The 16,454-nt window shown below is 46.6% G+C and overlaps 1 protein-coding gene and 1 long non-coding RNA gene across 4 annotated transcripts in view; one reads left to right on the top strand and one right to left on the bottom strand.

Moving 5' to 3' along the window:
- ADCY10 (adenylate cyclase 10) overlaps positions 1-16,454 on the top strand; it is a 73,652-nt gene that overhangs the window by 40,757 nt on the left and 16,441 nt on the right. For all 3 annotated transcript variants that reach the window (XM_081012015.1, XM_081012016.1, XM_081012014.1), the window contains 6 exons: positions 2,075-2,155; positions 7,036-7,092; positions 7,197-7,256; positions 7,471-7,510; positions 12,191-12,422; positions 14,733-14,840. In XM_081012015.1, the coding sequence (XP_080868141.1) occupies positions 2,075-2,155; positions 7,036-7,092; positions 7,197-7,256; positions 7,471-7,510; positions 12,191-12,422; positions 14,733-14,840 (578 nt within the window). The remainder of the gene's footprint in view (positions 1-2,074; positions 2,156-7,035; positions 7,093-7,196; positions 7,257-7,470; positions 7,511-12,190; positions 12,423-14,732; positions 14,841-16,454) is intronic.
- LOC308480655 lies at positions 7,003-13,751 on the bottom strand. Its single transcript, XR_013988193.1, has 2 exons — positions 13,407-13,751; positions 7,003-7,215 (listed from the first exon to the last, which is right to left on the bottom strand). It is a non-coding gene; the product is annotated as an uncharacterized lncRNA (long non-coding RNA).

Below are 16,454 nucleotides of genomic sequence, written 5' to 3'. Positions count from 1 at the left end.
AACACCTTCCCCCACCGCCCGGCTTCGGAACGGTGCTCCGAAGCGGGGCGGGGGGGTGGGAACACCTTCCCCCACCGCCCCGCTTCGGAACGGTGCTCCGAAGCGGGGCGGGGGGCGGGAACACCTTCTGAAGGCTGGCGGGGGGCAAAAGTCTTTGTCCCCCCTGCCTGCCTTCCCAGGGGCTTTTAAATCGCCCCAGACAGTGGAGAAGTCCTCCGCTGTCCCGGGGCGATTTTAAAATGCCGCCCGCCAGCATTTTAAGATTGCCCGGACAGCGGAGAAGTCCTCCGCTGTCCCGGGGTTTTTTAAAATGCTGGGGGTGGGAAGAAAAGCCCTTATCCCCCCCCCCAGCCTTCAGAAGAGGTCCGGGGACAGATTGTCCCCGGACCTGGTCTGAAGGCGGTTTCCCTAGGAACGCATTAATTGATTTTCAATGCATTCCTATGGGAAACCGTGCATCGCAAGACGAAAAACCCGCAAGACGAAGAGACTTGCGGAATGAATTAATTTCGTCTTGCGAGGCACCACTGTACACATATCTATCTACAGGCTATAATGCACAAACAGTTCATACAGTCAAACAGAGTACGTGCCTGCACCTTAAGGCAAATAGGAAGTCCTTACTGCTGGACAGGTTTCGCTTTTAAACCGATGACAGCCAATCAACTGACAGCAGATTACTGCTGAGTCATTCTGACCCAGCACTTCCATAGAAAATATTGCAGGCTGATTGCATCAGCCCGTTGCATCAGTTAGCAAACTCAAGCCTGCAGACTTACTATCTCACACAGCATTCTGTGAATCCCAACAAACTCAAGGGATCAGTTGAAGTCTCTGAGAGCACTGTTGTCAGGGACCGGGCAGAGGAGGAATGGTGGGGATAGCCTCCCCATCCTGACCCTCCCAGGGAGGAGGAAGAGGAAGAAGACAGTATAGATTTACAACAGGGGTTTGAGGGAGGTAGCAGCTCAGAGGCAGATGAGGGGGGAGGCTGGGAAATCATGGGAGAGGAGGAGGCAGAACCAGGTTAGCAGCTGGCTGACACGGTGTCATTAGAAAGCATCCCAGACCCTCCATCTCCCAGAACCTGGCATGCCTTGAAAGTAGGAGAGCAAAGAGCTCAAAGACAGAGGGCACGTAGCAGGACCCATAGAGGACAGGATGAGAATGACAAACGAGGAAGTGGAAGAGACCGGGGCGGGGTGTATGTGTGGTGATTCAGTCGGGACAACACCATTATCCAAGAGGTTGGGTTCTACAGCCTCTCTCTGTAACATTGAAATAAAAAAGGACGGTAAGAAATGTTCCCTTGTCTTTATACTTTCCTGGGCAACCAGCCGGGGGCGGCTGACAGCATCCTGACAACTGTAGATGAAAGGTAAAGATAGAAACAAAACTAGAAAATAGGATGGCCTTCAAAGGCATCTAGTCCAGCTCCATTAACTGTGATATGTTGTTTATAAACTGCTTAATATGTTAAATAGGGACGTGGGTGGCGCTGTGGGTTAAACCACAGAGCCTAGGACTTACCGATCAGAAGGTCGGCGGTTCGAATCCCCATGACGGGGTGAGCTCCCGTTGCTCGGTCCCTGCTCCTGCCAAGCTCGCAGTTCGAAAGCACAAAGTGCAAGTAGATAAATAGGTACCACTCCGGCGGGAAGGTAAACGGCGTTTCCGTGCGCTGCTCTGGTTCACCAGAAGCGGCTTAGTCATGCTGGCTACATGACCCGGAAGCTGTATGCTGGCTCCCTTGGCCAGTAAAGCGAGATGAGCGCCGCAACCTCAGAGTCTGCCACAACTGGACCTAATGGTCAGGGGTCCCTTTACCTTTAATGTGTTAAACATATCTATGTGCTGTGTGAGATATATGCCTATTTTCTGTGCTTTGGGTCCACCAGCTTTGTGCAGTGGCTCTGCTTCACCCACCATCGGTATGCGGCCCCCTCATGGGGACATGGTCGCCCAAGGAGCAAAAGCTTCTCCATCCCTCCGTAGTGCAGCCCAGAGTTTGTACTGATGCCCAATACAAATGCAAGAAGTGTTCACATCAGCTCCTGTCTCCCTTTAACTGCAGGTCTGAATGAAGATGCCTCAATGTTTGTTCCGTTCCAATCTTCAGGCAGCATTGCACGATCTTTTCCAACATCAGAAACAGGTAAAACTCCTTCTGGAAGTTTTATATTGATTGGAGGGCGAATGGGATTGCATGATGTAGAAATTTGGGGTTTGGCTTTTGCTGCCCAACTTCCCCTAAGCCCAACAGCTTTTGCTGCCCAACTTCCCCTAAGTCCATGATCGGTCAGAGAAGAATGGATGGAGGCAGGATCCGGTGGAAAGTTGTTCTGTTCATAGCTGTCAACTTTCAGATTTGAAAATAAGGGATCGTCAGCCTCGAAAACAAGGGGTCAGCAGCCTCACCTGTCCCGGGACAGTCTACGGGATATCTAACAATCTGGGATAGCAGCAGGAAGCAGCGGGAAACGGCACTGGAATAAGGGAATTTCCCGCAAAAAAAAGGGAAGGTTGACAGCTATGGTTCTGTTGCAACAGAGTCCCCCCCCCCCCTTGCAAGGAGGGAGACCCTGAACAAAAGTGTGCAGGGACCTTTAAAGACTTTGGACATTGCCCAACCCCCTTGGCCAAAGACCACCCCAAAATCATCATACATACAGCATAGGAGTCACTCTACAGCAGAAATCCTGTCTGCCAGGATACCTGATAAAGGTCGCTGGTTGCATTACCTGGGCAGCGTGGCCATTCTTTGGTGATGGTTACCGTATTTTTCGCTCTATAACACGCACCAGACCATAACACGCACGTAGTTTTTAGAGGAGGAAAACAAGAAAAAAAATATTCTAAATGAAACAGTGGGTGTATGATTTTTGTGGTTCATGCTGTGGCCGCAGACATGTAATCTGACAGTGAGTTTGGAGTAGCCCAATGCAAAAATCCTGAGGATCCATGTGGATCCATGCTTTGTAACCACGTTTTTGCACCATTGCAGCCCCAGGCAACAGTGGGTGCGTGATTTTTTTGGTACAGACTGTAGCCATGGACATGTAATGTGATCTGATGGTGAATTTGGGGTGACCCAATGCAAAAATCCTGAGGATCCATGTGGATCCGTGCTTTGTCACCACGTTTTAAATGGGGAGGGAAGGAAAGCAAAAGCCCCCACCCCACCCACCCACCCAAGCCAGACAGGATATACGAAGTATGATTTCTTTTTTATTTACGGTATTTCTTTTTTGGCCACCTCTGTCACTGCAACCTTTGCTCTGTACTTGCACACTTTTGGGCAATAGGGCATGTAACACACTTTTTTTCATCTGCCAAGATGTAGAAAATCAATTTTAATGTCCCTATATAAAATGCCTAGTGAAGCAGAAGGGTATTACATCAGCCACTGTATTAAGGCTAAACGTCTGAAGAACAGCTCTCTATGGGGGGGGGGGGAGACTAAATTCCATTTTCAATCAATTGTTATTGTGGCAGCAATTATCAGTGTATAGCGCACAATGAGGAAAAGAACTTTAAAAAATATATATAAAAAACATTCTCACGTTATACTTCTTCAAAGAAGAGTATTAGGCTTTTAATGAAGGGGAGAGGAGAGATGCTGTAATCCTCCTGGCTCAGGAGATTCTGATTTACCAGCCGCGTGTAGAAAGTATAGATTAAGATATTTGATATACAGCATATAAATCCAGAGATTTCCATGTCTCACTCTGCAATCCAGCCTGCTGTTACTTACGAGCAGGGAAGCAGGGTTTCTCTTCCAAACAAGCATACTGTCTCCCTCCAGCAGTACATTGCTTGGAGAAGCTGTAATTTGGAGGGGGCCTGGGGGCAGGGCTCTCTGCTTTTGGAAAAGAAATGAGAAACCTACCATTGTAAAGCAAAAGTTCCCCCCCCACACACACAAGCCAGCCCTCTCTCTGTCTCTCTCTCCCACCTGCATGCTTTTGCTTTTCGGCTGCCTGCGAGTCCCTAGAGCACGGAGAGGAGGAAGTGGTGGGCTGGAGCCTGCACGCAGTGTGACTAGGAAAGAATTAGAAGGGAGGACTCGATCCTTTCCTTAACCCTCTGCTTGCCAGGAGGGCAGGGGATTCCCTGCTCTTTGTTGAGTTTGAGCAAACGCAGCAACAGAAGCGGGTGGGCAGTAAGACCCTGAGGCAGAATGCAGGAAAGCTTCCGCCTTCCCCCTTCCCTCCGCCCGCCCGATCTTATTTTTGCTTGATTTTTGCCTATTTTGCCCCTGCGCTCCGGCAAGTGAGCTCCAGGGACCACACATTCGCTCAATAACACGCACAGACATTTCACCTTACTTTTTAGGAGAAAAAATCTGCGTGTTATAGAGCGAAATTTACGGTAATACTTTAGTTCCTGAATCCAGGTCACAGGCTCACCCTATTCATACACAAATACGCCCTTAAGACAGGATTTGTAAGCGAAAAGATAAAGAGAAGGCGTTCTCCATTTGCCTCCCTTACTGCAGAGGAATATTTGAGGTCATTGGGAGAGACAAAATGGCTTCAGGATTGCTCTCCCATACTATTTCAGGCAAATGGTTCATATATTTAGATATGTGTGCATCTATGAATATTTATTCTATATTTGAGACCTTAAAATTATTGCAACAGCAGATGGAATGCAGGGTGATGGGAACATAAAAGATAACTAATCTTAAACAGTGGGCTCACACAACCTATCGAGTATAGTAATGTCACTATTTTGAATCTCTCCCTTACGGAGAAGAGTCCAAGATTCTTGGTCCCTCTGCTGAGCAACTTGAGAATTTTCAACAGCTCAGAACATGTCAGCTGCCCCAACCAGCATCCCTGATACAGTGGTGCCTCGCAAGACGAAATTAATCCGTTCCGCGAGAGTCTTTGTCTAGCGGTTTTTTCGTCTTGCGAAGCAACCCTATTAGCGGCTTAACGGATTAGCGCTATTAGCAGTTTAGCGGCTATTAAAGGCTTAGCGGCTTATCGGATTAGCTGCTAAAAGGCTATTAAAGGCTTAGCGGCTTAGATAAAGGCGGGAAAAGCGAAAAAAAAATCTCAAGACTCGCAAGACATTTTCGTCTTGCGAAGCAAGCCCATAGGGAAATTCGTCCTGCGAAGCAACTCAAAAACGGAAAACCCTTTCGTCTAGCGGGTTTTCCGTCTTGCGAGGCATTTGTCTTGCGGGGCACCACTGTACTGGCACAGACTAAATGTCTAAGATGACCATGTTCTTACTAAACTCTGCTGGACAGAGCAACTAAGGACAGGTGGCTGGGCACAAAAGTGTCATGATAAGCTTAGGGTTTATAATCTCTAAATGGAGAAATAGTAATGATGATGATGATGATGATGATGATGATAATTATTATTATTATTATTATTTATATCCTGCCCATCTGGCTGGGCTTCTCCAGCCACTCTGGCTGGCTGCCAACAAAATATTAAAATACAGTAATCCATCAGACATTAAAAGCTTCCCCAAACAGGGCTGCCTTCAGATGTCTTCTAAAAGTCTGGTAGTTGTTTTTCCCTTTGACATCTGGTGGGAGGGCATTCCACTGGGCGGAGCCACTACGAAGAAGGCCCTCTGCCTGGTTCCCAGTAACTTGACTTAGTCCTGAGTTAGCCCTCAGTCCATGCGAAATTGGATCTTTGATCAGGATGCCAAGATAGAGCATTCATTATGGCTCCCCGTTATTCTGTTTGGTACCCCCAAATCAAGATCAACCACTTAAAGCCTCATTACCTTGAGACACTGACTTACTGCAGCTGCGTGGGGCGTTTGTTGAACTAAGTTTCCAACAGATGCCCTCGGTGTATTTAGAGGGGAAATACCTCGGAATTGCCCATATGGAACGCAAGCGCATTTATGGATGCAATCAGGTTAAGGGTGCATTACCTGCTGCTTTGCCCCTTATATTCAATCCCCAGAGAAATTTTTTTATCCCCTGTACTTCACTGTCTCTCTTGACTTTTGCACAACTTTGGAAAGCTTTTACAGAATTATGACTAAATACAATAAACTCAGCTTATAGAGATGGGAGACGCAGGGGCATACCAAAAAACCCGAACGTGTTTGCATTAGGGGATGTTCTGAAGTAGAGGACCTTATGCATTATATCTTGCACTGTCCTTTATATAATGATGCAAGAAAAAGATTTTTAGAACCTATAATGACAAGGTCCCCTGGCCAGAACCCCTTTGACATGATTTTATATCTCCTCGCAGACACAGATAAGTATGTGACTTGGCATGTAGCACTTTTTGCAACTGCTGCTAGGAAAATTAGAGCAAATTATATAGCTAAGGTAGCCATTAACTGTAAAGGAGATGAATTTATTTGATCCTATCTATCTACTTCAGGCTATGCTCTATCTTTGTCACCAAACGCTGAGTATAAATTGCACACTGTATTAATTGACATTGTTTTTAACATTAGTGGCCATGTCATGATTTTAGCTTATGAATTTTATTGTTTAATGTCTTGATTTGTACATTGGGGTACTTTTATAGCTCTGTTTAGAGTACGTAATGTTTTGATAATATAAATGTCTTAAGTCTTTTGTATCAATTCAGTATATTTCCTTTTAATTGTCAAATAATTCTGTGTACATTGCGGCAGCCTTTGGCTATGTGCAATAAAACTGACTGACTGACTGACTGACTGTCTCTCAGAATGGTACCCCAGGAGGGGATGCTTGAGCTCCTAGCTGATAAAGACCTACAGATTATGCACCTGGTAGCCAAATTTGCTCTGACACCTAAGAAGCTCTGTTCTGGATATGTTAATTTTAAAGTTTTATGCTGTAAACTTTTTATAGGGTATATCTATCATGCAATTTCAGAGGGAAACCTTGCCTTGCCCTCTGCTATGCATTGTAGCGGCCTTTGGTTACGCACAATAAACTGTGCGTTTATTGTGAAAACCAGTGTCCCATAACCAAGAAACAGTGCTGTTAATGCAGGTACTGAGAGATGCTAGTAGGCTTAACACTGGACTTATTCTTGAATTTTGTTTGCTTTACAGCATACCTATCCAGCATTAAACAGTGTGCTTCAGAGCGTTTTCTAGGATCAAGTAACGGTAAACGGATTTCACCGAAACCCCAGATGTACACAATTAACCGCTTTCTTGAATGATGGAATCGTATCAGATGCATCTTCCTTTGCTTTCTTTTCCTCCCTCAGAAATTCTTGTTTCTGACACCTGGATGGAAAATAGAATCAACAGACGCAATCTTAGCAAAGGTAGGCTCAACCGTATTTAACAGCTCACGACTGAAAAATCTCCATATGATGCTTCCATGTTTACACACACACACACACACACACACACACACACATCCAAATGAATGCTTGGTTTAGTCTCATTTATACCTATGAATTCCATTCCTTTTCTTACTTAACAAGAAACCATAATGTCTGCAGCAATGCATTTATCATTCTTCCCTTCCTTTTCTAGAAGAGCTTCAGGGGAGACCCAGCTTGCAAGAGTCCTTTAGGTTTGATGAAAAGAACTTCTATATTCTTTGGCATTCTGCTATGACTGGGGTACTTTAAGGGTCTAAGAATCTCTCTTATATGAAATCAGAGTAATAGTTCATCTTACCCAGTACTAAAAACGTTGGCTGGTATTTGTTATTACAGTGGTACCTCAGGTTACATATGCTTCAGGTTACATACACTTCAGGTTACAGACTCCGCTAACGCAGAAATAGTGCTTCAGGTTAAGAACTTTGCTTCAGGATGAGAACAGAAATCGTGCTCCGGCGGCGTGGCAGCAGCAGGAGGCCCCATTAGCTAAAGTGGTGCTTCAGGTTAAGAACAGTTTCAGGTTAAGTATGGACCTCCGGAACGAATTAAGTACTTAACCCGAGGTACCACTGTATATCCGGTTGATCAACTAGGGGTCTTTTTCAGCTCTGTTCACCTGAGAGCCCTTAACGTAGAGATAATGTAGGTGATTAAATAAGAAGCCCACTGATAGTTGTCACTATCAGAAGAGTACCAGAGGTTGTCTACTAAGAGTCAGAAAATAGAGAGCTTACAGGCAGGGCTTTTTGCCATCCGTGAATCCATATCTGATGTATTTTGGCAGATTCAGTGTTCATTTTTCTTGACTGCATTTCACCACTCTTTCTCCAAAGAGTGCAAAGTAGCGTAAAGGGTAAAGGTACCCCTGACCGTTAGGTCCAGTCGCGGACGACTCTGGGGTTGCGGCGCTCATCTCGCTTTATTGGCCGAGGGAGCTGGCGTACAGCTTCTGGGTCATGTGGCCAGCATGACTAAGCCGCTTCTGGCGAACCAGAGCAGCGCACAGAAACGCCGTTTACCTTCCCGCCGGAGTGATACCTATTTATCTACTTGCATTTTGACGTTCTTTCGAACTGCTAGGTTGGCAGGAGCAGGGACCGAGCAACGGGAGCTCACCCCATCGTGGGGATTCGAACCGCTGACCTGATCAGCAAGTCCTAGGCTCTGTGGTTTAACCCACAGTCCCACCAGCGTAGGGCAGTAGCTTAGGGCAGAACTAAAGATCTGGGAGACCCAGGGTTGTCTGCTTCCCGTAATTTGGTGCAACTCATCACTTGATGTGACATTGCTACTCCCTGTTTCCCCCCCAAGTTGTAATTACATGCAGCAGAAATGGGGAAACTTGTTATATGATTATGTCATCATAAATATGGCACAGTGAGCTTCCTTAGAGGTTAGAATTGGGGACTCAGCTCTTTTCAACTGAAATTGCTCTGAGGTCCAGTTTTATAGGGATGCGGGTGGCGCTGTGGTCTAAACCACTGAGCCTAGGGCTTGCCGATCAGAAGGTCGGCGGTTCAAATCCCCGCGACGGGGTGAGCTCCCGTTGCTCGGTCCCTGCTCCTGCCAACCTAGCAGTTCGAAAGAATGTCAAAGTGCAAGTAGATAAATAGGTATTGCTCCGGCGGGAAGGTAAACGGCGTTTCCATGCGCTGCTCTGGTTCGCCAGAAGCGGTTTAATCATCCTGGCCACATGACCCGGAAGCTGTACGCTGGCTCCCTCGGCCAATAAAGCGAGATGAGCGCCGCAACCCCAGAGTCGGCCACGACTGGACCTAGTGGTCAGGGGTCCCTTTACCTTTACAAGTTTTATATTTTGACTCAAAAGATGGTTCAGTCACAATATAGTAAAATATGTTGTTGACTTTTCAATTCCATGTTTTCTTTTAAAGCCATTCTCTATTAATCATCTTTATTCTTCATAACCCCAAAATATACTTCCCTCTCTCCACAGATTTCTTTTGAACCTCACTGCCCCCTTTCCTTCCCTCACTCCCTTCCCTAGCATGCTTTAGCTTCCCTGCTAGTTCTGTACTTTTTCCCTTTTTATCTCCTCATCTCCCCCCCCACCTCACCCCGTTTCTTCATGGTTTCCCTGAAGCCCCATTTCTCAGGCGCTCCCTCTTTTTCTCTCCATCTGTGACAGTTAATTAACTTCCTGTTCTGCTCCAAAGCAGTCGTGTGGATTGGGGTGTCGCAGGGTTTTGTCCTGGGCCCGTTGTTTTTTCAACGCCTTTATAAATGCCTTGGATGAAGGAATTGTGGGGACGGTTATCGAATTTGCAGATGACACCCAACTGGGAGGGGTAGCTAATGGCGCAGAAGACAGAATCGGGATTCAAAAGGACTTTAACAGACTAGAGCAGGGGTCAGCAACCTTTTTCAGCAGGGGTCCGGACCACTGTCCCTCAGACCATGTGATGGGCCGGACTATATTTTGGGGAAAAAATATGAACAAATTCCTATGCCCCACAAATAACCCAGAGATGCATTTTAAATAAAAGGACACATTCTATTCATGTAAAAACACCAGGCAGGCCCCACAAATAACCCAGAGATGCATTTTAAATAAAAGGACACATTCTACTCATGTAAAAACACACTGATTCCCGGACCGTCTGCGGGCTGGATTGAGAAGGCAATTGGGCTGGATCTGGCCCCCGGGACTTAGATTGCCTACCCCTAGACTAGAGAACTGGGCCACAACGAATTTCAGTAGGGACAAATGTCAGATTCTGAACTTAAGACAGGAAGGACCAGATGCACAAATATAGGATGGGAGACACCTGGCTTACTAGCGGTACATGTGAAAAGGATGTAGGGGTCTTGGTGGACCACAAGCTTAAAATGAGTCAACAGTGTGATGCAGACGTAAAAAAGCTAATGCTATTCTAGGCTGCATCAACAGATGTCCAGCACCCAGGTCAAGGGAAGTAATAGTACTCTTCTGCCTTGGTCAGACCACACTTGGGAGTCCTGTGTCCAATTCTGGGCATCACAGTTTAAGAAGGACGTTGACCAGCTGGGATGTGTACAGAGGAGGGCTGCTAAGATGATCACGGGTCTGGAAACTAAGCCTTATGAGGAAGGATTGAAGGAGCTGGCTATATTAGTGCAAATATTATACAGAAATGTATATATTAGGCAAAAGTGCAAATAAGAATGTTGATTAGGAGAAATTTGCACATGAAGGCTGATGAATTTTCACAAGATTCTTTTAGCTGGAGGAAACAGCAACTTGGATTTTCCACAGATTGCTGTTTGCTCCAATTTAGTCGTAAAGAGCATGGGGAAAGCATTGGGGCAAAAAAATAAAAATAAAAAGGAGTCTCGGACCTGGACCTGAAAAGCCTGGACTTGTGCCTAAAAATGAGGAGCAAAGGTTGTATTTATTTATTTAATTTTCAAAAAGTTCAAAAAGTACAACTAAACACAATGAGACGTAAATAAAAGGGGGTGAACAGCACCTGTGTAGAAGGGAAAATAAAAGGGGCAGGGGAACCCCCCCCCAAAAAACGGTATACTTTACAAAGTTGTTATTGTACTTCACCAGATCTCAACCTATTACAGTATTTGTAAGAGTGGTGTCAGGAGCTGGCCAGCTGCCAGCTTGAGAAAACAACACGCAAGCGGTAATTTACAGAAGATTTATTGCATACAAGCAATTAGCCTCTGCTCTCTCTCTCTCAGAGCGTCCATAAATCACAATCAAGTTGAGTCTTCTGAAGAATACTTCCGGCTACTGCAGAATATCCTGAACTTTCTCCCCTTACATTTATTGGTTTTCCTTCTGTCTTTGACCCTTTCCATTCACCTAGTTTTGGGACTGACAGGTTCAGAGAGCTGGCTCTCATCCAGCCCGCTTTTGCTCTGCTGATAAGCAGCATTCCTAACGGCTTCAGAAAGGGGAGGCATTCGCCCACTGTCTCTCGCTGCCTGAGAAATCTGTCAGTCTCCTGTCCTTCCTCTGCCTGCCTGCTTTCTAGCTCCGGCTACTCTTCACGATTTTGAGCTGTCGTGTCCATGACAAGTGGATTCCAAATATCATTGAATTTGTCCTTGGCAAGTCTGCATTTATATGCAAGTTGTTCATATATTGCGAGTTTGTATAAGTCTTCAATCGTAGAAGGGGAGCTGCACTTTTATTTTTCCAATTCATCAGCATCAGTCTTGTTGCTGTGGTAAGGGCACAGAGAGTCCATGCACACTGTCCTTTTGTAAGCTTCCATGTGCATATAATTCAAAAGGATATTTTGCTCTGTAAAGGTAAGGTTGTTCCGTACACTTCCGTTGATGGTTTCAGTTACCTTCTGCCAAAAATATTTCCATATAGGACAATCAAAAGACATACATTTTAGAGAAGCATTATCCCTACTGCATCTCCAACAGTTAGATACCTTAGATCAGTGGTGTCCAAACTTTTTTCAAAGAGGGCCAGATTTGATGAAGTGAAGGGCCGTGAGGGCCGACCAAAGGGCCAACCAAGGTTGTTGACCTTTTTTAAGGATTGAAGTTGTTGAGCTGTTTTATTATTTTACCACAAAATTTTCTTTTAGATTGGGGTTGTTGAGCTTCTTTTAGGGTTGAAGTTGTGGAGGTTTTTTTTTAAGGATCTTACCCCAGGAAATAAACTGCCACAGGGGCCATATTATACCGACCAGCGAGCCGGATTAGGCCACCGAAACAGACTGCCTTAGGTAGTCCTTTTTTAAACAAACGTAATGGGGTCCAGTATATTCTAAATATCAGAAATGCGTAGCAAAGGTAAGGGTGGACAAGCCTTAAGCCTTTCTGTCCTGGGTTGAGGAGCCAAGCATATGTTAGAAGTTGCTGAGATCCCCCCCCCCCCACTGTCCCCATTTGGTCAGAGCGGAAGATATAGAAATGAAGTTTTTAGAGAGGATGGATGAAATCATCATGCTTACTGAGATGGGCAAGAAAAGAATCAAGAACCTGAGCTCCTGTGAATGTGAAGAGATTGTGGAGTACATCATCATACCTTTGTCTCAACACTGCGTGGCTGTGGAAGATACGCCTCGGGCCTTTTATTACTTGTTGGAGTCTGCATGTGGTTATGTCCACCTTTCCAACAATTATATGGTGAGTAAGACTTACTCAATCTTCCCCACTCCAGCTGCCCATGTCCTTCATCCCTCTCTCCTTCTCCACAGTCAGAGGCTACCCTAAACGCGCACAACATTGCATGTGTCAAGTTTTGTGAAAGTCCAAGCCGCAGGATAGTGGTAGGGCAAAACTGTGTATGGTAGAAGTTTGTCCTCTTATTTGTAGTTCCACGTGGGGAACAGAACCATTGCTAGTTTTATTTTACTCTACTGCAGGCTAGTTTCCCCTGCTCGGTGAGTTTGCTCCCTCTCTTCTGTTGGTTGAGCGGGTGAGAGGGTCAGTTTTGTCAATGGACAAAAATGGCTTGGGCTTGGGCAACTATTCGAGCTTTGCAGGACCAGACACCGGGCTCCCCATACCCCAACCCATATAAATAAGAGTCCAGTAAGACTGGTTTTGGGTCAAAACAGGCCACAACATTATTGAATACAGGTGAAAGAGTTTTGGCATGGGCATGGGGCAATCTAAATACCGTATTTTTTGCTCCATAAGACGCACTTTTTTCCTCCTAAAAAGGAGGGGGAAATGTCTGTGCGTCTTATGGAGCGAATGCGTGGTCCCTGGAGCTAAATTGCCCAGGAGCAAAAAGCAGATTGTGCTTTTTTTTTCCAGAAAGAGGGGAGGGGGTGTTGAAACAAAGCCGCTGAGCAGCTGATCAGCAAGCGATCGGGAGGGAGATAAAGGACTCTGGCGATAAAGGAGGCTGCCCGAGAGGGGGGAGGTAAAGACAGCGAACTTGCAAAGAGAGGAGACAGGAATACTAAAGCAAGCAATGAGGAGAGAAACTCACCGTCAAATCACATATCATGTCTGTTGCCACAGCATGAACCACAAAAATCATGCATCCACTGTTTCGTTCAGAATTTTTTTTTTCTTGTTTTCCTCCTCTAAAAACTAGGTGGGTCTTATGGTCAGGTGTGTTTTATGGAGCGAAAAATACAGTACTTCTGGTCCGCTCACCATGGTCAATCCAGGCAGGGGTTCCTAAGACTTACATCCAATAGGGTGACCCCCGCAGGGACCGCTGTCTGGGGGAGTGTCTTCAGCCCTGCCCCCCCCCCCAGGGCACGTGGACATGGCCACTCTCCCCAGATCCCTGTAACGGGATACCCCAGCGTTTGGAGGGGCAGGCGGAGACTACAACCACCCCTCCATCCAAAACAAAGGATTGCCCCAGTGCCCAATCAGTTGTGACAATTGCTATGAGGTAGGCAAAACCACCGGGTCACAGTGCCAATTAGCTCAGTGGGCAAATTCCTACCCGGCCCTATAAAGTGGTGATGACTGTAATGACAGCAAAATCATTGACTACAGTGGTGCCCCGCAAGACGAATGCCTCGCAAGACGGAAAACCCGCTAGACGAAAGGGTTTTCCGTTTTGGAGGTGCTTCGCAAAACGAATTTCCTATGTGCTTGCTTCGCAAGACGAAAATGTCTTGCGAGTTCCTGCGGGGTTTTTTTCCTTTCCCCCCTCCTTTTTCCCAAGCCGCTAAACCGCTCATCAGCTGATGGCTAAGCCGCTTATCAGCTGATCTTTAAGCCGCTTAACAGCTGATGCTAAGCCGCTTATCAGCTGATCTTTAAGCCGCTTAACAGCTGATGCTAAGCTGCTTATCAGCTGATCTTTAAGCCGCTTATCAGCTGATCATTAAGCCGCTTATCAGCTGATCTTTAAGCCGGCTAAGCTGCTAATACTGTAGCGCTAAGCCGCTAAACCTCTAATGGGCTTGCTTCGCAAGACGAAAAAACCCGCAAGACGAAGAGACTCGCGGAACGGATTCTTTTCGTCTTGCGAGGCACCACTGTATCACCTTAAACCTAGGGTGGGTGGGGAACCTGGTGAAGGAACAAACAGGTAGTGTCCCAGGTGTAGGCTGCTTAAATGGGCAAGGGGCAGACCTGAGGGAAGGCCACTCGCTCCGTCGGCTCTGCCCCCTGGCACAGCCCAAATCTCAGCCTTCAGCCCCATTTGCCAAAGCAGGGTGCAGGCTAGGATCTGGTTTCCGATAGGCGACGGGGGCTTATGCTCCCACCGCCTATCAGGAAGGGCCCTGAAGTTCCCTGTTTGAGGCCTCTGCCGTCCCGCAATGCACTAAGAGGGGTGAGCGGACTTGTCAGAAAGGCAAAGAGGAAATCTTGTCCCCTCGCCCGTTTCCCCGTACTCCTCTGATGAATGGAGGGTGTGCACGCTGAGCTCAACCCCAGATGCACCAGAATATGGGCAAGGGAATGGGAGTAAACGGATCAAGGAACTAAATATTCTGTTCTGTGTTGTCCTTCTTTGAGGCTTTTACATATCTGAACACAGCTGAGCTCATGCTGAAATCTGTGAGTCCCAAGCAAAGAAACATTAGCTTGTTTGAGGAGTCAGTATTGCACAGCCTCAAGGGAGAGGTAAGAGGACCTGCTGGATTTGGTTGATACGGGGAGGGTGGAAATTTCGAAGCCCTACATGGATTGGGTCCAAGCTTTCTGGAAGACTGTATTCCTTCATAGGAACCTCCCTGGGCTCTGCGATCTTCAGGGTAGACCTGTCTCTTGGTCCTGCCACCCTCACAAGCACCCTGGGGTGGGGGCCCACTTGGTGGCTACTCCCAGACTCTTGAACTCCCTCCCTAGAGATGCCCGACTTGTTCCTTCCTTGTTGTCGCATCACCAGCCGGCGAAGACCTCCTTCTTCCAACAGTCTTTTGGGAGCTGACTGCTTTTAATGAGGGGGCTGATTAAATTGCATTTATTGGTATCGCTTTAATAGATCTTACACACATGCACAAACACACCCTTAATTCTATTCTATTAGTTTGTAATGGTTGGTCTGCAATCAGAACTAACAATGTGCACCTTATCACCTGGTGCGCACATGCCCACAGAGATGCCCTGAGGGCTAGAGCTATGGGGCTTCCCTTTCTTCTCAAGTATGACCCCTTTCCCCACATTTCTATTTTTAAATCAATCCATCATTTCCTACCCAGTTGCTCTGTCAGAAGTCTTGTGCAGTTTGAGATGCTAATTCCACTCAAGTTATTTGTTAAAATTGAAATTACTATTCATTTTTTTTAAATGATATTTATTGAAAATTTTAGAATTACAAAAGAAAACAAAGAAGAAAAAGAGAGAGAAAAAACAAAGAAAAAACAAACCACAATCAAACAATACAGATTAATAGAAATCAAAATCAGAAAATAGCACAACACGCTCAAAAAACAAAAATATACCACAATGAAATTACTATTCATTAAGCAGTGAAGGGTTTTAAAAATAGCAACCTTCTCAATTCTTAAAAAATCAAATTGGTTAATACTGGACAGTATGGACAGAAAGCCACCGCCCTGTGGATGACCGGTGAGGGTGGCTTAACCTTTTTGCTCCTCCCACAAGCTGTTTCTCCGCCCCCATAGGAACTAATGGAGCCACTAATTCACATGGAGGCAGGAAAAAGACCCTGGAAAGGCAAAATCAGATAATAGAATCATAGAGTTGTAGAATTGCAGGGGGCCATGCAGGGCCGTCTTTAGCATATGTGGTGCTGGGGTGCAAAGATCTGCCCAGCGCCCCCAAATGTTCATCTTGCTACTTTCACGGAGGGAAGACTGGGGGTGTGGGTTGAGGGAGGGAGATGCTACCTTCCCGCAGGGGAGCCTGGAGGTGTGGGGTGAGGGAGGGAGGGAGGCTTGGGAAGGAAGCTGCACACCAGCCCACCAGCCATATAGTTGGGGTGCAGCTTCCATCCTAAGCCTCTGCAGGGATTGCTCTCCTCCTGCGGAGGCTTGGGAGACAAGCTGTGCGCCCGCCAGCCATATGGTTGGCGAGGTGCAGCTGGCAGGCGTGCAGGGAAAGGGGAGGCCGCCAGCAAAGCCGCGCAGCTCCCCCACTCGCTGGGGCACCCCTGAGAGGCCAGCGCCCTGGCGTAATGAACCACTAAGCCCTATGGGAAAGACGGCTCTGGGACCATGAGGATCATCTAGTCCAACTCTCTGCAGTGCAGGAATATTTCGTCCAATGCAGGGC

This window comes from Podarcis pityusensis (assembly GCF_964106645.2).
Source record: "Podarcis pityusensis genome assembly, chromosome: 6".
NCBI lineage: Eukaryota > Metazoa > Chordata > Lepidosauria > Squamata > Lacertidae > Podarcis > Podarcis pityusensis.
Note: the sequence above shows the minus strand (reverse complement) of the source record. Positions and strands in the feature narration are given on the sequence as shown.